Source organism: Balearica regulorum, chromosome 7 (genome assembly GCF_011004875.1).
Source record: "Balearica regulorum gibbericeps isolate bBalReg1 chromosome 7, bBalReg1.pri, whole genome shotgun sequence".
NCBI classification, from domain to species: domain Eukaryota; kingdom Metazoa; phylum Chordata; class Aves; order Gruiformes; family Gruidae; genus Balearica; species Balearica regulorum.
Genome location: NC_046190.1, coordinates 33,888,623 through 33,911,036, shown reverse-complemented (window position 1 = coordinate 33,911,036; position 22,414 = coordinate 33,888,623). Strand labels below are relative to the sequence as shown.

General features: G+C 44.2%; 1 protein-coding gene across 2 annotated transcripts; it reads right to left on the bottom strand.

Moving 5' to 3' along the window:
- Positions 1-1,267: 1,267 nt before the first annotated feature.
- On the bottom strand, positions 1,268-21,108 carry ZNF365 (zinc finger protein 365). Of its 2 annotated transcripts, XM_075758827.1 has the most exons (5): positions 20,960-21,108; positions 19,920-20,663; positions 9,358-9,538; positions 7,304-7,341; positions 2,128-3,769 (listed from the first exon to the last, which is right to left on the bottom strand). In XM_075758827.1, the coding sequence occupies exons 2-5, from the start codon at positions 20,648-20,650 to the stop codon at positions 3,523-3,525; spliced, it is 1,197 nt and encodes a 398-aa protein (XP_075614942.1). In that variant the 5' UTR covers positions 20,651-20,663; positions 20,960-21,108; the 3' UTR covers positions 2,128-3,522. The 2 variants fall into 2 exon arrangements, with proteins under 2 accessions (XP_010296352.2, XP_075614942.1); XM_010298050.2 differs by having other exon boundaries at positions 1,268-3,769; positions 19,920-21,094.
- Positions 21,109-22,414: the final 1,306 nt, after the last annotated feature.

Sequence of the window (22,414 nt, the reverse complement as noted above, 5' to 3'; positions counted from 1 at the left end):
AAATGAAAAACAATGCCCATGGCCACTGCAAAAAGCACTAAAATAGTCCACTCCAGCCACTTCAGACAGGATGTATGGAAATAATCAGCATTAGTCTGAGGTAAGAACAAATAGAGGCAACTATCTGGTGACGCAGAATAAAGAGAGAGAAGAGCGGGATTTTGCTCAAGTAGATTGAAAGAGCCTCTGGCACTGGAAGGATTATTAGGGTGATAAAAGTGGTAATTTGACCTAGTAACTGCTCTAATTGGTGTCCATCCCTTTGACTACGAATATCCTGTTGAATATTTCCAGTAACTCTCCTGGAAACAAACCAAATGTGTTCAGATCTCCTCTGGGCGGAGGGACACACTGTTTTTACTGCTGAGGCAGAGGAGGGGGCAGATGCCATTAAGTGCTTTAAAAACATGCTCTGTCTTCAACTGGCAGGAGCATCTCAAAATGATTGTCTGTCTTCCATGTACAGGTCTAAGTAAAGGTCTAGGTTTCAATTAGTCTCTTGTTTTCCTGGCCTGTAATGATACATGTCAGTCAGAACATTTTGTTTTAAGCAGAAAGCTCAGCTGTAAGGGTGTAAGCGTTCCATCTCTGTTAGTGGGACATGGAGCATAGACGTGATACACATATCCAGCAGTCAAGTTCTGCTGATGACCAGACATTAACTTTAAAAATGAGCTAGTAAATTGTGTAAACATGACTGGGAAGGAGCCTTTTTTTCCTGATGAACATTATTCAGGCTCTGAGGGGACTTAATCTCCTTGTCCAGTCTTCTACAGCACCTCTCCCGTGTTACCATCTTGACAGGAACCCAGTTCTCCCACAGGAAAAACCTCTCTTTCCAAGTATAACCAGGGAGATATGTGTTGAAAGGATGATTCAGCAACTGGCAATGTGAGGGAGACTTTATCACCTACATTCCCCTCTGCCCTTACTTTCCTTTGCCTGACCCTTCCCTCCACTCCCCCCGCCTCTGCTTTGGGCAGGTTATCTGACCACGTGGGTTATCTCAGGAATCATTTTCAAGCTTCGTTATGGTAGGAGAGGGGCAGGTGACAAGAAGTACAAACTGCGTAGGCAAGATGCTGTTAGCTGTCTTTCAGGTTAATTTGTAATGCTCTGAGAGCTCTCAGCTCCACTTCACTGCCGTGGTGGTTTATCTGAGGAATGAAGAGAAGTCCAAGCAGGACTGCTGTTTGTTGTCTCTTTCTGGGCTGCTGGGTAGGTTTTTGTGAGAAATGTGGTTTACAGAGTTAAATGACACAGTAACTGAGAAATATATCTTTATTATTAGAATGTTTATATTCTAAAAACTTTTTATCTGGGGTTACAGTACAATCCAATTTCTTTCTAATTAAATAACCTGGCCTTTGTTCAGCAAGTAACTGTAACTTAGGCTTTGAAAAGTTAAGAACATGCAACTTTTACTCTTTTTTCTCTCTTCCTCCCCCAAAAAGACAACTTATAGTCAAGATTTTGGCGCAATAAATAATAAAATAAACACCTCATTTGTGAACTAGTAGTTGCACTTAACTTTGGTGACTAACAGGCATTTAAAAATAAAAATATTCTTTCAGTGTCAAGTGGATAAAGGAATGGATGAATATACTTTATTAATCTTTTTAAATTTCACCTTTCTTATCTTCAAAAAGGGTCATTTTTTCAGGTTTGTGAAAGGATATGGGAAGCAATAGAAAAAACTCTAGGATGTTTCTATTTTGTGGCTTGCCTAAGAAAGTTGTCATAACACATGATCTGACCCAAACCCATGCAACACAATTAACAACTCCTTTTCACCACACACAATGCTTAGTGTAAGGCCAAATGTGGCCTTGTGACGTAGTTAAATAAATATTAAAATGTCATTGCAACCTAAATACCTGAATTGGTTTTACACTGTGACTTTCTACTGAAACAGTGTTAAGAAACTTCAAACATATATCTGATCGTTCCATATACACTATTTAAAATAAAGGTGAGGAATAATACTCTCTTTCTTCATGCTGCTACTTTCTGGGAGCTCTGTACACTGACAAATGTATGACATCTGTAGTTACCTGATCCTAGCTGACTGATGGGTCATCATCTGCTTTAAAAATATTGCAACTCAGGTGCTTATTGCAGCAGTAATCATAGTGATACACTGTCTTTTAATACTCGGTTCTGCTTACAGTCATAGTTATAAAAAATGAAAAACATTTTTCACAAATCTTTGTACACATACTGTAAAAATCACCTTCCACAAAAACAATTTACATCTGTTATGAACATTTAAAAAATAAATTACACGCACTTGTCTCACCCATCCTTTCTTTTTTTTGAGAAAACAAATCTCATCAGTAACATCGACAGGATGCTCGTATCTGTAAACATGGCATGAGGATTCATGTTACCAAAAAACTGTACACACAAAAAGTCATTTTGATAAATACTCTGATAAATAAGGATCCTTTTAATTGGCACAAACCAATGTGAACACGCACATACCCATCCTGCAATCGTCTCTTAACTTCCTTACTCTTGGGTTTTTAGTTGAAATTCAGGGATCTCTCAGCCCTGTAACGATTCTTCAGTGAGATAAAAATGGGAAGGGTTTCGGTTATTATTACAGCCATTTTAGGCCTCTCTCACCTAAAACCAAGCACAGGCTTTGATCGTGGTGCTGTGCAACGCCATATGTCGCTTTCGCCTTTCGCTGGCTGCGTCACACTCAACAACAACGTGCTGCTGGCACTTGGAACTGAAATTTCTCCTCTGGCTCAGTGTTGTCCATTGCTTGTCAGGGCTGCGGTACCAGCTTCTGGTCTCCTCGCTAAGTGACACCAGAGGCTGGTATGTATGGCAAAACCAGAGAGCTTCTGGAATGTGAAAGCTGTGCTTCAGACAACGGAGCAGCCCAATCTTGTATCAATAGACAACGTGGCTGCTGGCGGGATCGAGTGGTTTAATGTATGTAATAAAATACCAAAATGTGCCCGACTGGGCTCATGGCAGAAAATCCAGGGTAGCAACCTACTGCTGTAAACAGCCTTTGAGAAACTCACGTAGACCTTTTGTATCTAAGTATGCCTGTGCAGGTAACAGTTAATCGTTGATCTTATACCTACCTAAGCTGAAAGACTGAATATTTAGGTGCCGATTAAATGGATTCTTCTGAACTTCAGCAACAGCGCAGATGGAAAATAAATTACCAAGCCACATGCTGCCACTAAAATAATTAAACATACAGCCACAGTACTGCCCAGCAAGATAACTGCAGTCATTTAAAATAAGCTCTATAAATAAATAAATAAATAGAAAAACCTTCATGTAAACTGAATAAAATGTAACTTCTCTTATAGTGCCCAAAGAGGGAATGTCATTACTAAATAATATAAATCTTCCATACTGTATATATTTCTATATGTTATATCTGATATGTTTTGGTATGGCCAGATGGATAGGAAAATGTAGGATGATTAACCTCATTCAATATTTGTTCTGTTGAAGCCAAGCTCCTGCATTACTATATATTGCTAACCATTCCTATAGCGGTTTTGCCTTTTTACCCATCTTGGATTTTGCGCTCACTTTCCTGGCAGAGCAGACTGGTTCACCTTTCTTTTGTGCTCTCCATATTTCTCTGGAGTAATCAACAGGTTCATAGAAGCATTTCACTGGCTGCAAGCTGGTTTTTTCCTCCTTTGCTTTTTTCAACAAAATTCTTCCTTTTTGAAAGGAATGAGGCTTTGCATCAGGGATGTTATACGAAGCGTGTTGACTTCCTCGGCTCCTGAAATTAATAATAGTGATTATTAATAACTATTATTCAATCTTGCAAAGTGAAAGGTCCCCAAAATGTCCCAAACTGTAGGAACTTCTTGGTGGAATCTCAGCCCTGGACTGCAGCCAGGCCCTAGGGAACTGCTGCTATTAATGGCCAATATCTCAGGAAACTCCAAGCTCTACCTTTGCGTGGCCACCCATGTAAGGAAACTTTACCTTTGCTTTTAGGCTTTGATTTGAAACAGGAGAAGAGGAAAGGGGAATACAGAAATTGGTGGGAAGAGGGGTATGCAAGCTCAAAGGCTAAAATAAGCTGAATTCTTTGTTCTCTCTGCAATGGTTCAGGCCCAGCAGGATTTGCTGAAATCGGTGAGTAACAGCATGGTGCCTGGTGCTGCAAAGGCTGCCCTCTGCTCTGAAATTTTACAATGAAATTGCAGTTCCGTGGTTTAGCTAAGTCAGATCATTATGGTCTCTTTTAACATAATCTTGGAATGTTTTACAGCAGCTACGTGTAGTCTAACCGCAGCACTATGAACGTAAGGCACCAGCTCATGTCTGCCCAGCTACTGTGACTGAAGTGAAGAACAGATGTGCTGATGTACAAGTTGATCTCCTAAGGGTTCCCGTAGGGCTATTTTCCATAGCTCGTTATTTCTGGAAACCACGTATGTGTAGCATTACTTCTCCTGGGAGTTAAACAAAATTGCACACTTGACAAAGCCAGTTTTGGAAAAAGCTGCCGTTTTCAAGTGCGTACAGTGCAAGCCCTCTTCCGCTCTTTAAAAGACCAGAAGGGTGCCACAGAAGAGTGTATTTGTTGGTGGGTGGCAGTGAGGGCCTGTCAACAGCACGGGAACCAAGTCTCACCTACAGAACAGTTCTACCTGGCTGGCAGCTTTGCCAACCAGACTTCCCTATGGGGAAGTTTTAGGGGGAAAATGCCATGCAGGTCCAAGCTGGAGCTTGCAGGTTCTGTGCCACGCTGGCCTGGTGCAGGCCTGTGCTCTGACCACTTGCTAAGGGTTAGAAATGACTTGTATAAGTGCACAAGTGTTGGCCACTCTGGTTTATGATCACTGCTTGGGCACTGTTTGTTGCAGTCCATTACTGAGTTGTTGTTAAAAGACGTAGTGTTCTGTTTTTCTCAGATGTTGTTATGGTGAAAAAGTTACATCATTTATTGCCAAAGCACATGCAGGCATTACTGCAGGTGATTGCAGGTGACATTAGTCACTCCTCTACTGCACTGAATGATGCTCTTAAAACCAGAAGGTGGTCAAGGTTAATGTGATCAGAGGGGATTGCCTAAAAAAAGCTAAACTGTATTTAAATTGAACGACTTTATGGTAGAGAAGAAGGACGTCTGTCCCTAATTCACAGTCTGGGTAAGAAGGTATCTAAGACAGATGAAGATGCAAGTCATTGCACATGAAATGCGACGCTGCCAGCTCCAGATGCAGAAAATGTTTTTCATCGAAAGTGGTAGCTCCTTGATATAAGTGACTGTGAGAATCTGAACTTCTACTCAAACATATTCCTCATTTGTCGCATTATGGAGAAAGACTGAAATTATGCGACTAAATGCACCCCATTGCCACAGGCACTTAAGAAACATCCTATTCTTGCTGCATTTCACAAACATCAGGCATTTTTCAAGACAGGTTTCTATGATTTTGAGAGACCCAATTCTTAGCTGCTTCACAGTGGGAGCTGGCATTTAAAGTTGATTTAGGCACAGATGTGCAGACAAGTCTCAGTGCCTTGAGAAATGAGCTTCAGCAAAGGTCTGCCATGCCCTCAGTGGGGCATTTCCTGAAAACAGCCAGGAGAAACTGGAGAAAAGGAACTGGGAAGCAAGGTGGACGCCTTGGGGCAAGAGGGATTGCAAGTCCAGCCATTGATACCAAAAAACATAAGCCATCAGCAGCCCCAAACTCCCTGAGATTACACTGAATTTTCTGGATGGGTAGTAACGCTTCCCAATTTTTTTAACTGGTACCTGTCATTAAAACCTCATTTTATGTACTTAGCTGAGTTAGAGCTCTTAAAAAAGCTGGTTTAGTGAATGCAAACGCTGGGTTCATCCACAGAACAGGCAGAGCAAAATAAAACTTTCCAACTCCTCTGAGCAATCTCTCCTCTATCCTTCTTGCTTCGAAGGACGAGTTGGCGTATTTTTAATCTGGTAACTCCCAATAAAGGCTACTACTAAATTCTACTTTTGACAGTGTCTTTTCAAAGGAGAAGTATATCGGTAGTTAAACAGAAATGTCTAAATAATTTCATATATGCCTTTGAACTCCCACGATTTGTCAGCAATTAATGGGTTTTACCAAACTGCGTCATATTTAGACCAAAGACTTGTCAGTGGAAGGACTCATCTCTGAGTCACTGAATTCACTGGTTATATTTTAATTCTATTTCCCTTGATTCCAATCATATTAAGACATCTAGAAGCCTGAAAAGTGTTTACTCAGTCAACTCAAAGTCTACTTTGGACAATCAAGTTTTTCCAGAATCTCAAATCAGCAGGTAAAATAATCCCACAAACTACAAAAGCTATGAAAATAAAAAGTAGAAAAAACAAAGCTAAAGCCCCATGCTGTTAATTATTAACGCACACACTGCTTATCAGCAAAAGGGTACTTGGCCAGTTGCCTGCTAGGACTAAGATATATGAAAACAAAAACAACCCCAAGAGCAAAAACCACACCTCCCCCCTCCACAACCCAGTAGGCTATACGTCGCATTTTTAGTTTATTTTCCAGCCCATCCATCTGTTCATGTGTGTCTCGGTCTTCCAGTAATTCTTGAACTTGTTGGTCAAACACAAACAAACTTGGCAGGGATGCAGAAGTCCCAGACCTGTGATGATGCAACAGGTTTCAGGGCAACGGGAAAAAGACCCGAACCCGGGTCCCCACTGAGAAAGGTTGCCCTGAGGAAGAATGCACTTGGCCCAGCAGCACGCATAATGCTCCGAACCAGCCGCTGGGATTCATGCCCAAGTCGCAAAGACATGGGAAACCAGCCCCAATTAGTTCTGCTGCTCCTAGGACAGCTGCTTGAGTAACCTGAGATGTTGTTAGTGCCCATGCACAGGGTGCTTGTTTGCTTACATGTGATTTTTAAGTTGACAGTGTTACTGTCAGTTAGGAAATGACAACTGTCTCTCTCCTACCTACAGAATGTTAAAGATATTTTCAGCTGAAACTTGACCTGTGTTTGCTGAAGAGATTCAACTGCTGTAGCTTTACAACAGGCTATTATAGTAAGCAGGAAGGAGTCATTCATTTAACAGAAATAGGTGTGGGGTTTTGGGGTTTTTTTTAAGAATATCTGATTTTAGCTTTAATTTAGCAGAAATCTGTTCTTCCTCTATTACATGACATAAATATAGATCATAATCAAGTATAGAACCTGATCCAAACCCAACTTGATTCAGGCTTTTGGATAAGGTGAAACGCAAAAGCCAAAATGTAAGCAGAATGTCAAGTTAGTATATTTAAGTAAGAGAAAAATAAAAAGGTATACATACAGGCATCTGGGTTTCTTATTTAATGAAATGTCTGTAAACTGCAAAGAAAACAGAAACAGGATATTAATATTACATTATCAAGTAATTAAAGTACGGGGATAAAATATATGCAGTCCTCAAAATCATATTTCCATTCTCACCTGCTGTTAAAACTAGAAGAATATTCATGAAAGGAACTGAAAAAAAACCCTTTTACAGATTATTACTCCTCCAGCTTATTACATCTGTTTTTAAAATTTGTAACGTGTGAGTTGTTAGTGGTTGGATTTTTTCCCCCATTATTTTTATCGTAACTGTAATCAAAGTAAATTGCTAAAGAAGTGTGGGCTGAACAGAGATCTTTCACATTGGATTAAACAGTATGGATACAATGAGAAATAATTATTATGTTCAAGATAATTAATAAGGGACAGTGCCTGAATAAGCTGTATTAAATTAACTTTCTCTCAGAGCCTTTAATTTTGCAGCGATACGTTTCCTTTACACAAGCGGCTATGAAACTCCAGCTATGAGCCCTTGGCTCTGCCTACAGCAGCACTGAAGGGTGGAGGGTGAGAATGCAAGTGTTCCTCTCCCTTCCCACCCCAAATCCTGAGACCAGCTAGGGACAGCATAGCTTCAGTGCCAGCACAACTTTGCACGACTTCATTTTTTACAACAGTTTGGTTCACGGAGTGGAAACACTTTGTCTAGTCCCTCTTTTAGTGGGGGTCAGGAAAGGAGGTGGTTAATGCCACCTCAGCCTAAATTGGTCAGGATACTAAATTCGTTCTTTGTACTGATCTTGTATCAGTGCTACTAGACTGAGCCTTTGAGTACCATTTAATGAAGTCACCCGAGCCAAGCAAGTCAGATCTGGTATCTGAAAATTATTATGTTCTCGTAAACATTCCCTCTGTCCTGGTATTGTCCACACTTTGCAGATGGAATTGTGCCCAGCCTAACTTTGCTTGTCATCTGTTTTGGATGGAGTCTGGAGCCATCTCATGGTGTGCTTTTCTGTAATTACCTCCTGAAGGTCAGGCTGGTCAGTATTTGGATGGATGACCTTAGGGGAATGCTGAAGTCACTCAGAAAGCAGGGCAGCTGCCTCAAAATTTAGTGCCTTCCCCAAGGGACACTGCTGAGCCAGGGATCCCGGTAAACACATCAAGAGCAGGGGAGATGATTTAATAGAGGCACAGCTTTACAGTCCCCCTCAGCGTTCTCACAGACAATGTTTGAGATGTCCTGTGCTAGATTTCAGCACATCTACATTTATCCAGGTCCTGCCTAAAGCTCTTTGTCTTCCAAGTGGCCATGGGAACCTTTGCTTTCCACCATTACAGACCTGTTCAGTGCTGTGCGTGATCAAATGCCTTTCCTCCCACCTCCCAGGATGAGCAGTTACTTAGCATAGGCAGCACGGCGTATTCATTTACACCGAAACGTTCTTTGGAAGTCATGTGGCTAAAACTTGCCAGATAAATGTAATGCATTGTAGGGGAAATACTGAGTTTAAGTGTTAAAAATGAGGGCTTTAAAAGAAATAATGTATTTTAAAAAATGTTCACACAACTTTGGTTTCTAATCTGTGGGAATCTATTCAGCATGTCTAAGAGTCCCGTGACAGGTAACTACAGAAAGCAACCTGACTTGCCAGCAGGTTGATATGTCCTCTGTAGGGATCCACATCTTTCCTGAAAATCATTAGAGATCTCCAAAAAACTGCCAAGTCACTAAGTGACATCAAGGAAAGTGTTTCTTGCAAAGGTAACAGCCGCAATAGCCAAAGCTGGAAAAAAAACTAAATATCTGGCAAATATTTCATTATTCTCTGCTCTCCCTTTGCCATCTTAGGGACTCTACTGCTGCTCTTACACTCTCTGCTCCTTTTGCTTCGTATGAAGAGGCACTTTAAAACATAAATCAAACATGCCTAAAGAAACATTTTATAAATCCAAATCCGTCTGGAGTAGCAATTAGCCTGTCCCACTGAGCCCACCCGAATTCAAACTCCAGTACTTTCCCTCCGGTGGTGGGTGACAATGCAGGGAAGGACTTTGCCGGCTTACCACGTGCTCGCTGACGTCGGTGTGGTTGCACACCATCTGCTGATTTTGGTAATATTCTAGCTGCCTTTCTGCCAGATCCACGCGCTGCAACAGGTTCTCAATGAAGTGCTGGAGCCTGGCTTTTCCCCGCAATTCTTTTTCTGCTGCTTCTTCCAGGAAGTGGTTGAAAGTAACAACTTCTCTGCGAGACGGAAACATTACAAAGAGGCCACATTTAAGTCATGGGAAGGGCCCTGGTCTCACCGCTGTCAAAAAATTACTGATGCTTCTCCTGGTTTTCATGGCAATAGCCCATGGTGGCTAATTTCTGTCCTTCACCTCTACTAAAAGATTTCAACCTTTTTGTGGGCACAGTGAAGACCTGGAACACTGAATGCTGAATAAGTTTATGGGCAGTGGGTTTGGGGTTTTTTGTCACATTATTAGGTCTCTTGGAAATAGTCCTTAGAGGTCCACAGGGTAGAAATGTCATTAAGCATCGCCTCTTGAGGTATCTGGAGACAGCTACAGACACTTTTTTTTTTTTTTTTTACTTACCCATGTGAGTATCAGCCCTGAAACATGAAGAGAAATGGACAAACCCCCAAATTCATCTTCCCAGTTCATCGTAATCTTACAATGGTAGTTTAATGTAGCTACTGGGGTGGTTCCTAACTTAAAAAGAGCTTCTGTGGCCATTAAACTTCATTTTGGCTGCAATCCTGCAAGTACATCAAAGTGCAGTGTTATGATCTGGAGCTAGTAGGAGCACAGGAGATTAACAGATAATCTACAAATTATAGACCAAGGAGTATGTGCGTGGGAAGAGCAAGTTTTAGGTCAGTTGTTTAGATATGTTTCTTGTCTGGTAATGCAACTGGAAGAAACAGATAGCACCCCCAACTGTGAAAAGTCCCAGGTCTGTGCCGAGACATAGCTCATTTTGAAGTGCTCTGCATACTATCAGTTTGCTATCAGCAATCGGGCCACTGTTTGGACCTCTGATATCAGAGTAGTTTCTGGGTGGGAGAAGTTTGGTTACAGAGTGAGCCACGTAGTACGACAAATGGCAAATCTGAGCGTGTAGGTCTTCCCCAGACGATAAGTACCTGGATAAACAGTTCTTGCTCTGCCAATGAAACCATGTTAATTTTGGCTTTGTACAAAACTGAGGGCATGGGAGCTGGGGGAACCAGTGCTTGCCAAAAGAGAAAGGGCATGATTGTGTGGTAGAAATACATCACCTGAGGAAAAAGCGTTTTAAGCAGAAACTAGGAAACAGTTTGTAGCAGAAATAGCCTTTCAAAGCTTAGCTTGTTTACAACGAATCCAAAGTTTCTCTGCATTTCATTGTTTTAACTCAGTATAGTTGCATATAATGGTTTAACTCAGTATAGTTGTTTTAATAGTGAGCTGGTTTATGCTAAGAAGAGTTTGGCACAAGCGGTCAGCTATGGAAATTTGGATTCAGGCTGTGTCTGCCTGCTCTAAACCACAGCAGAGCACTGCAAGAGGCTGTTTGCATGGCTGATCTAACAGTAGGAATGAGGTAAAAACAAGCACATATTGTTTGGACGAAGAACATTGATGAATATTGGTTTGTATTAATTCACCCACAAAATCTGGCTTAAGAAACAGAGAGGTACCTTTTTTGTTAAGCTCAGCTAATCCATTTCATTTCAAGGCTCTGTACAGTTTCTGTGATCATTAGCTTACCCAGAGCAACCTGGTAATAAAAAGCCACTGAGGAATGCTTAAGAAGAAGCCAATCTAAACTAATTAAGGACAATTTTAGGCCTTTATTCTCACCGCGCTTACAGCATTTTAACTTCTTTGATTTCATGATGCCACTCCGGTTTTGTGTTAGTGTAGGAGCAACCTGAAGCCCTTGGCACTCTGTTGGGCTCCTCTTTCCCAGTGGTCAGGAAGCTCAAAAGGACAGAAACGCAGCAAGTTGGCTCCAAATCCGTTACCCTTTGGGTAAGGAAGGAGGACGGTGTGTGGCCCGCCAGGCCAATGGCTCTCCATCGGGGAGCTGCCAGCCCGGGACACCACAAGGATGTCCCTCCCGGGGCTGCAGCCAGCTTGCATGTTTCACTGCAGTGGGAGGCCACAAACATTGAGGACCTGGCATTTGTTTCTAAAAGGGTGCTAATTTCAAGAATGCTAACGTTTGTAATTGTCTCAGCAAAGGTAATTAAAAAGTGTTCATTAATCACCTGCTCAATGGCATGAATAGATCACCTACAAATTTTCCTTTCCTACAAATATCTCGTTGGTGAGCTGTGTCATAAGGGGGGCAGGGGGAAGCAGTGTTTTTTCTGCAAGACTTAGATGACCATCAGGAGAACAGACACATACTGTCAATAAATTCCCTAGTATTTTCCTTGCTTTCTAGACTACTCAAGATAACTTGGCATCCTCCTTGCCATTATTTGTAGGAACCGTTATTAGCAGCAGTAGTAGCATCCATAATTTTTCTCTGTTTGTTTAGCTGCCTCTGTATAGACTATGAACCTGCCTTTAAGAACTTTTATCTAAAAATTTTCCTGCGGGCTGAAATGGTACCAGCACTCTGTAAATTCCCTTTACAAAGTCAGGAGCCAGGACATACCCACCCACTAGGTCTTTGTCACAAGCCTTGTCCTGATAAGCAGCACTCCTGTCAGTTCAGCTACTTTCTTTGTTTCCACTTCATTCTCATCTCTCAGAAGAACATCAAGCCCTGAGGAGTGATTGCTAATAAGTCTCTCTACTTGCTGGAACACCTCTTCTTCAGGGAGCTTGCACCCTGCGTGCCATGGCTCTGCCTTGCTTACCTGAAGGGAGTTCCCAGAAGAATTTTTACCCTCCTCCCACTATGAACAATAGGGAAGTGGTTCAAAGAACTCCAGCCATTGTGTATCTGTTTAATTGCCTTTCTTGTCTCTTGTAGTTTGCCCAGACTTTTTGTTAGCCATACTGATGACCCTCTCCCTTCAGTTCTATTTCTAGATATCCATGATGATTTTTTGCTTATGATCTTTATTTTACTTTCATTTTATTTCTCCAGGCCTCTGCCAGTTTTGGGGGGGATTATGTGATACGACTTCTATCTTTTACTCTCTGCTCTTGTGCTTGTGGCAACATGGATGTTCAGAGAGGGCAGATGCTGCTCCTCATGAAGTCGGGGGGAAGCTGAGCCCATGAGCATTGTGAGGCCCCCTTGGTAGAGGCAAGCATCCGAGCACAGCAGCACGGGTCCGCTGGGCGCTGTGCCCTGCCAGAACAGGCTTGTCGGCAGCGCTCACCTGAAACATTCAGAATCATTTGTTAAAGCCTAGCTCAGACCTGAAACGTTGCCCTTTCTAATGAGAGGTCTCTGCTAATCTGTGCTGACTATTCTACATCTGGAGCACTGCTGCTATATTGAGAAAAGGTTATGTAGAGTTATTAACTCCCCTTGTGAACTCCTCTGCTCTCAGCATCATCTCTTTCCCACTGCTCTGCCCCTCCGTGTGCTCTCTGCCCGACAGCCTGCAGCCTCCTGCCCCTTTTGCTCAGCTGCACCCCGGCACTCGCTGTAGCACTGTAAGCTCTAGATCCTGCCGCTAAATTTTCTGAGTGGAGTAGATGATGCTCAGTGCAGCTCAGGTCTCTGTAAATTTCTGTAATGGATAGCAGAGTGATGCTCAGTTTATTATACTGATATTAAGGTATGTTGTACAGCAAAATGTTTTGTTAAAGGGCTGTGGCGGGGCAGCGGGGAGAAAGGTGGGTTTCTGGCTTTGTCTTGGGTGCTCTTATCAGACAAAACCTTTCAGGAGGAGGGATTGCTGCTGCTGCCCAGAGAGCAGAGGGCACATCGAACTGCCAGCAGCTTGTGGCAACAGGGCGAGGCAAGTGAGAGGGAAAGACAAGGGGGATGCAACCTGGGAGGTGTCCAAGAACAGCAGGAGGTGCCTGTACTGCCAGACTGCCGGAGAAGAGCTCTTCCCAGAGCCAGAGGAGTCCGGGGGAAATTTAGGCAGTGCAGCAGGCAACTCAGAGGTGCTCAGCTGAAAAAACAAGTGGAGAGGGAAGGACTCACTGTAGGCAAGACAGACTTGCTGCCAAGGCTTTTATTTTAATCTGACTCTGCCAGGTAATTAACCTGTTATAGTTAACCAGACTTAACTAGTTTGGTGTTTTGCTTTCCAACTGCAACCTAGCTGCCCTCACAGAAAAACTGCACATAGCCTGCCTTGAAATTTATCCTGAAACATTCTTTATGGAGGCTGTTGCCATGAAAGAGCATGAGATGTGGTAAATAAAGTTATAAATCATAGACTGACCAGGTGACATTTATTATTCTGCCTTTACCACTAGATTATACAGTGCTCCTTGCAGGACTAGGGAGCTGCAATTCTTGTTTATGGGAGCAGTTGCTGGCATGTGAACCCTGCAGGTGCAGTTAGTATTTGTATGGCTTTCAGCAGTTAAGCATGTGGTACAGAGAGTAGCTGCAGAGGTTGGGACAGCTCCAGCTCCTTAACAACTGACAAGAAGGGCTAATGATTTCTCGCATTGTGACCAAGTCCTCCTACAGATACATAATACTGGTCCCAGGACTATTTACAGCAACCTCAACACCTGCAACTGCTCTGTAGGTGGAGACAAGCATGAGGCTCTATGCAGATTCTGCACCCAAGTATCAAATCCCTTTAGAAAATTGTATTTGGAATAACTCTGTCTAAAATCAATAGAGAACCAAGCACTTATGTTACCTGAAGATGGGAAAATTCCTACTACAGTAAGTGGTAAAGCAATTTACTTGTGAAAATATTTAAAATACGTACATTCATTACGTATTAACACCACTGATCTCATACATCATCCCATTGGTATTAACGCCTGAAGGCTGCTATCTGTTATTCATTAGGTTGTGGTTTCAGATCCCTGCACCGCTATCAGCACATTCAATTTAAGAGGTTCACACATCCTCCTCTCAGAAAGTTACTGTCCTACCAGTTGCACCCATTCAGTGGGCTGTGCTCTCACTCTGAGCCCTGAACTTACTGGGGTGATACTGTGAAGATTAAAATGCTTTATTTCACAGAGCCATTCTGTGGGATAGTCATGCTACACTTGAACCAATGCAGCTGCAGGGGAGTAATCTCTCGAGTGGGAAGATGAAAGGAAAAGGGGAAGAGGGAGCGGGACCACCTGAAACTGAGGGTGGAAGAACAATGTGTAGTTGTGGTCGTATTCTACTCTGAGCAAAATCAAAACTGTTTTGTTGTGCAAATGAAATTTGTATTTTAAGGAAAGCTGTTGTTTTAAACCATAAATTGCAGTGATCTCTAAAAGCCAACTCTTAATCCTGTTGTCAAGATGTTACTTGCAGATAACTCCATTAATTGCAAATTTAAGGTGAAGCCACTGGCAAGAATAACTACTCCCCACCACAGCTACTCTGAAATAGCCCTTGCATTCCAGGCTATGCCAGAGCAGAGGCATGACCAGACAGTCTCAAAAAAATGCATTAGACTGGTTAAAGAAATTACTGTAGCGCTATGGCAACATACTACATTAATGCTCTTACCCTGTAACTAGGAGACAAAGTGAAATTGTTTAAGTCACCATTGGAGGTAGCTTCCAGTGGAGGACCATAACTTCAAATGCTTACCCTCTTCAGACTTACTGAAAATCAAACTCTACTAGTTTCATTTTCTTACATAACTTCCAGAAACAAGCCTCTCAGTGTCATCTAAAAGTTAAGTTCATAGCTGGTTTTAGTTTCAATGGTTTTCTTGATATCTTATTCAACGCAGTCTTACTCCCTTTGGGCAGGCTTCCGTGTTATTGTTAGGATCACAGTACTCACTCCGAGTTGCATTCTCCTTCATCAAACTTTGACTAATCCCTTTTCAGGGCCCATTTTCTACTCAAATCATTCGTCTGCTCAGACCCTGTAGCCATCATTTATCAAAACTGTCCAGGGCCCAACTGAGGCAGGTTGGTGAACTGGGACCTGTTTTTGGTAGCTGTGCCTGCTCCTCTAGAACATCCAGTTATCTCCCCCCCCCCCCCCCCCCCAAAAAAAATAAACAAAAGCTTTGGCCTTTGGACTTTCTAAATAAGAGAATGTGACACGAGTGACTGCTGTAAGACTTTTCTGTGCTTAGAGTAATACTACCTCAGCTAAGTATTACTATAGCGTGGTACCTCCACCTCTCCTACCCCTCAACACAGTTCATCTCCATGAGGGCATCACACCAGTATAACAGCACGTACCCACGTGCGTATTAGCACAGGGAACAAAATGAAAATGAACTAAAAAGGTATCTTTGCTTTATTGCTGCCTTTGTTGGACTGCTATAAGCTTTCTTTAAAACAAACAAAAAATAATCAACTGACAAGTCTAAAGAAATAACCTTACTGACCCTACAAACTCTGCAAATGGGCGGCCCTGTGTCTGCTGGTGGCCTAAACCAACACTCCTCCCTCTAATCGGAATGAGAGGTCAACAGTAAAACCTCATAGTGCTGTCATTTGAAATTAGTGCTTTGATTAGCAAAAGTGTAACTCTGAGAAGAATTTACTCCCTAGAGTTATGAAGTTTACAGACTTGCTGCTTGCTTTGGAGAACACATCAGAGAAGCCAGCTTCTGACAATGCAGCCTCTCGGTGGATCACAGTTTGTACATATCTCTCTCTCTCATGTGCTTGGTTCAGGACATGTGGGCTTTTACAGGTAGCAATGAAGTTCCATCAAGTCAAAGTGATCTCAGGTCTGCTGCCTCTGCTGAGCACTGCCAGAGTCACCGCAGTGCAATATCTGCCTTTGCTAGGCTGGGCACAAGGAAAGATCTGAGGCCTAGAACAGCTCCATCTCCTTATTCAGGAAACCCAGATGTTTAAACAAAGAATTTAGATCTCTCCTCCCTAAGCCTTCTTGGGGCTTCCTAACCAAATTATTCTTGCTAATGCACATTTTTCCTTTCTGTCAGCTTTCCTATTTGCCTTCACAGTCAGATATAAAATCAGAGCCATTACCCAAAGTGAAATTGTACTGTTATTTTCTATCATCTTCTTGTATACCTTTCTAAAGGGGAAGTTTCTTAAATCTCACTTTTTTTTTTTTCATAGCAAATATATAGGGCAGATGGTTAAACCTGCAAATGCATCCTCTTCCACCTCCCACATCTGGTTAATTCTTTCATTCTTACATGTAGAAGTAGGTCTAGCCTAACAGCCCACATAGGTCCCTGGCTTATCTGGGCACATTTTATAAAGATGACAATACACTGGATTGTTAAACTCAGTATTATGGAGTAATTTAATCATTGATAGTGATTGTTCATTCATGTAAGATAGTGACAGAGTAGGTGGACATGAATGAATACTCAAATAAACACCTGAAACTTCTTTATCAGAACATTGTTACTTTTCAAGAGTTACTCAAAGGGATCCCCATAAAAGTTTTCAGCTTCTTCTCTAGAAGAGCCTCCAAAGAAGAGTTTTTGTGACCTCATCTAAGATTTGGACTAGAGTTTTTTTTCCCCTCCTCTTTTGGATAGCTTGTGGGGTTGGTGGGTTTTTTGGGTTTTTTTGGTTGGTTGGTTTGGGTTGGTCCCCCCAACCCAGACTGATCTACAGTAGCCATACCTCAGTCTTGTTGAGATCTAGAAGTACGTACTGATTATAAACCCCTTCTTGCCTTCACATGCACCATATTCTATGATCTCTGGTAGGAGGGACAACCATTCAGAGACCAAGGGAAGACTGGTTTCCTTTACTTCCTCAGAAATAGGATAAGGAGGTGTTTCAGGGAAGAAGGTGGTTTCTTTTTCTTTTCTTTTCCTATAAAGAGGAAAGAGGAACAACTCTGCAGCTACAGTGGCTCAATATCAATGCTAGTTTTGGGAAAAGTTATACATATTCACAAGATTGCTTATAACAAAAAAATCCAAAGAAACTGATGAAAGCATTTATTTCTGAAGGTCAGCAAGTATCAAAGCAGTCCCTAAGGGCTGCCTTTGACTTTCCACAATCTGCAATGAGAACTCCTGCTTCTGCAATTTCCATTAAGCAGTCTTGTTTGGCTTTCTAATCATCTGGACTTCTTCCAGAAATCAAAGCCAAAGTTGAGATTCTCCTTTTTTGAAGGAGAGTCTTTTCAGCACACCATTAAGTGTCTGAATACACAAGGACTGAGTATGTAGACATGTCTCAGAAGTTACTAACAGTCCATGAGAAAACCAGACAAGTGACACTTGTTACCAAAGTCATGATCATCCTTTCTTCTCCCCTCTACTAGAGCATACCATCCGGTGCCTCCCTGCTGCTGGCACAAAGCTAAGTGTCCCAGGCACTTTTAGAGGTTCAAATCTGAAAAGTTGCCCTTGAAAGTACTAGTCCTGCTTTTACAGAGCGTTGTTTATACCTACTTTCCTTCTCAATTTGCTAATTATACAATGACCTTTTAATTGGAAAACCATACAGTGCATTTTTCTGTGGCACTATCCCTTGTTATTCCCCCAAGATGGGAAACGCAGGAACCATCTGAACAAGACAAAAATAACATTTTTTCCTAGGTGAACTCTACCTAATTTTACACCCTGCCTACCGTCCCAATCTCCTCAGAGTACCTTACTAGTGAAGTCTCTTGTGCAGCTGCCTTTTTTGGTTAGCGTTTCTTACTAGCCAAATAACCTTCAGTCTTCCCTTAACACCAACTTAAGAGCTACCTCCTCATCTTGCTTACACATTCACACCTTCCTCCTTTATTGATGGCTAGAATTACAACAGCAGGCATCTGAGCACCTGCCCCGTTCCTGAGCCTCGCAACATCCTAGTGTGAAGGACAGTGTTTTCCCACTTCTCATTCTGTGTTCAATCTTTTCTGGCCTCAGAACCACAGCCTGCCACTGCTGCTACTAAAGTTTGCCAAGAGGACAAGCGGCCTCTTCCTCGTGCCTTCTCCTAGTATAAATTTACAACTTTTGCTGCCTTGTTCTTTTCACAGATCAGTGTCCTTTGCTGTCCTCCCTGTATCATACCCGTTCTTTCTACCTCAATAGCTCCATTTCCCCCTTCTTCTTTTTCCACAAGCTCTTTTCTTCTGCAGCACTGCAGAACTCTGGTTTTGCTCCACTGACTGGTTTTTGCTTTCTCCTGACAGTCATGTTTTTCCTGTGGATCTCAAGCCTGGACTTTTAAAAGCACATTCTGCATTTAGTTTGGGGTGAAATTCATGCCACTTAACTTTTGATATCTGAAGTTCAACATCTAGCCTAAGATGGCTGCTTACCTGAGGTTCCACTCTAAGACATTTTTCTAGAACAAGTAGGATGAAAGAGCCCATAAGGAGAGCTTGGCTAGACAGGAATACCAAAACTGCTTCAAACTGAAACTTATCTTCATGGCCTCCTACCAGAATACTTTCTAATCTGTCTCAGTTCCAGTATTATCTTTGGCTTCACCTTGAGTCCTTCAATCTTCTCTTCCATGAGGATCACCCAATACTTCAAAAAAAATCAGAGGTTCTGTTGACTATCCCTTCAAGGAAGATACACACTCCAGAGGCTCAAATCCTACCACCTTTGCTGTACCCTCTCCCAGGAAATCTATAGCACTCCTTCAAGACAGACGACTCCTACTGATATAGGAGCCATCATCATCTTTTCTTTCTAGTCCTTAGACTACAGGAAGGAATGATGAAAGCCCTCCAAACTTCCTACACTGAACTCCTACACCACCTTCCTTATTCCTTCTGAAGATCAGCGTCATGGCAACTAGCACTTCTCATCTTCCCTTTGTAAGCTGATGCATTGGCTTAGAGGCACTCCATTACCAAAGCTCTTTACTTGCGTTCTTCTAAAATAAGTTGTGTTGCTCTAAAAAGCCTGAAAGGTCTCTGCAAGTGTTGAATAAACTAAGTAGTTCATGTATAAATAATATATCAGCTATCACTACATTTTTAATGGATGCATCACGAACATATTTTTAGATGGCCTACGTTAGTCAGAACAACTCTGGCATCTGCTTCGCATTCCCATATAAGCAATTCCAGTTTCACAGTTCTGTGTCCATCTAAAACACCTTCTTGGATGTGGCCTTTTCAGCACTGTCTCTGGTACAGCTTTGCTGCTGCACGGGAGTCCGTCCCACTGCACAGGCAGCCCTGTGGCTGGCTGTGGTGGGATGACTTCAGGGAAAAGGTGCTGTTCGGAATTCTTACATACTTCCTCCAGCACTTATCCACCCATCTCATCTTAAAAAGATAACAGATTAGAGGGTCAGCGTAAATCAGATTACGTGCTGGTGACACCTTCTACTTGTCCCTACCCCCATGAAACCAAGGGTACGACACAGGCGTTAGAGAGCGTGAGAGTTGACTGGGAGTCAAGCATGAAAGCCACCTGCTCGGGGAGCTGTCCCCAGCCTTTCAGGAGACACGGTCACATGGGCTACAACTCCAGAAATACAGTGATCCGACCCTGGTGAGCACCAGGCTCTTTTACAACCGGCAAGCCACTGAACTGTGTCCCCTCCTTCTCCCCAAAGGCAGGGTGCAGGCCAGCCCGCACCAAGCCATCAGCCCTCGCCTCCCCACTTACTCCTCTTTCCGGTGAAGCTCCTCCTCGGACTCGGTGAGGCGCTGCTTCAAGGCTGCGATCATCTCCACGGCCACGTCCACCTGCCTGCTCAGGGCCCGCTCCCGTCGCTGCACCTCCTGCTTCTTCTGGGACAGCTGCACAAAAGCCGCCCGCACCTCCAGCAGCTCCGCCGTCTTCTGGGCCAGCTCTTTGGTAAGCTTGTCGATTCGCTTCTCGATTGTTTTGTCCACAGCCTCTACCATCCTGTTAAACTTTTCTCTGACGTGTGCCTCGAAGGAGGCTTTGGAGTCAGTGGCCGGCAGGCCGGGTTTGGAGATCTGCTCGCTGGGAGAGTCAGCCGACACATAGTTTGCAATGTAGGAGACGGGCCGTTCGGCTTCCACCTCCAGAGACTGCCCGCGCTTCCCGCTCTCGCAGGACGCATCGCAAAAATTCAGGTAGGACCCTTTTTGCTGTATGGCACCGCCGGGGCTCCCCAGGCTACCCTGAGTGGCGGGCTCCGGCGGGGAGATCAGCTCCGCGTCTTTCAGGGGTGAAAACAGGCTGCTCTTGGTCAGGAGGCTTCTCTCGTCGTAGCTGTGGCTGTACTCCAGGTGCGCCCGCAGGGAGGACAGGCTGCGGAACCGGCTGTGGTCGCCGCATCGCGGGCAGCGGAAGGGGAGGCAGACGCTGACGCTGCTGAGCGGCTCCTGCCAGGGGTGCCTGCCTTCATCCCGGGCGGTCTGTTGCATTCCTCGCCGGGCCCTGGGTGGGAGAAAACAGCCCGCGGTCACGCCCGCCCGGGGCCGGGGCGGCCCGGCAGGCCCGCCGGGAAACTTGGGAAACTTTCCCGGTGGTTTTTCAGGGGTATCGCGCCATCTCCGCCCGGCGCCCGGGGAGGCACCCGCCCGGCACGGCCAGCCGCAGGGCCCCGGCGACGCGACACGGCTCCGCTCGCCTCGGCCGCCCGGGCCTTGCCGGAGCGGGGCGGGGCCGTGCCCCGGCTCGGCGCGGACCTCCTCCGGCCGCAAGGTCGCCGCCCCCGCGACCGCCGCACTCACCCGACTTGTTGCTGGTGGCGGTGCCGGTGGCGGTGCGGCGGCGGGGGAGCCGTTTTCAGCAGAGCCGTAAATCAGGCCGAGCGCGGCGCCGCCGCCACACGCTCTCGCCGCCCGGCCGCCGCCGCCGCGGGGCGGGACGGGGCGGGGCTGGGGCGGGGAGCGGCCGGGCTGCCCCGGGGCGGGCTGACGGGGGACTCCGGCACCCGGCTGCGGGTAGAGGCTGGGTGCTGGTGTGGGGCAGCGGGGGCAGAGCGGCCCCGGGGCCAGGCTAAACCGAGCTGGGCTGAGCTGGGGCCCTTCCCCTCCCGGGGAGCCCTCTCCCGCCCCTGCTTGCCTTGGGCACCGGGTAGTTGGGGTTCGTGGGGTCTTGCGGGGGCCCTGTTAGCCGTCATAAAAAAACCAGTGAGCTGTGTGGGGTACGTTAGGGAGATGCTGGGGGATAAGACAGTTAAAGCCCTTTAAATAGCAAGACAAGACTGACGCGTGCAAATTGGTACAACCTGGCCGTGGCTTTCCGGGAATATAATTGTGTGTTGTTTTTTAAAACTGTATTTAGTAGCCAGAAAGTTTGGTTGTGGTTTTTTTCTTTTTTTTTCTCTTCTGTAAATATGACCCTGATTTAACCTCAGGATTTAGGGAGAGGGAGACGTGGTAGCAGGATTTCCATTTTGAGTATAAGGAACGGATGTGGTAGAATCATGGACTAGTAGAAGGACATTTAAAGCCCATCTAATTCCAACCCCTCTGCCATGGGCAAGGAGACCCTCCACTAGACCAAGTTGCCCAAAGCCCCATCCAACCTGGCCTTGAACACTTCCAGGGAGGGGGCATCCACAGCTTCTCTGGGCAACCTGTGCCAGTGCCTCACCACCCTCATAGAGAAGAATTTCTTCCTTATATCTAGTCTGAATCTACCCTAGATCTACATCAATGTAATTGATGTTAGAGCATGCTGTCAATGAGTCCCCTTAATAGGGGAATATGCTTCTAAGCTTTTTTTAATACCACAGATGTGTGTCTATTTTTACAAATTTTCAGAAGCATGAGCAAGGCTGATTGTAGTGTAGCAGCCTTTTTGAGGTAATAGTGAAATATTGCTCTTCTAAAATCTAGTGCTTGAGGCCATAGTAGTAATATGCTGCAGATTTTTTTTATTACTGTGGGAGAAAGCACTGCGGTAAAGTTTAATTCTGTACTAATATATCTGTTCCTTGAGTGCAATATACAGGCAGAGTCCTAAACGCTGAGAAAATCCGAGTGCATTGATAGATGCCTTTGATGTGATTAAGACGTTCCCAGTAAATGATTCACCAGATGGCACATCAAAGGAAGTTACTCAAATTGCATTTCAGAGCTTCAGCTAATCTCTAAAGTGTGTGGGCTACCATCCAGGTTGCAACGTTTTGCGTGAGTTAGTTGTCCTATATTACCTTGTCTCAATGTGGTGATTTTCCC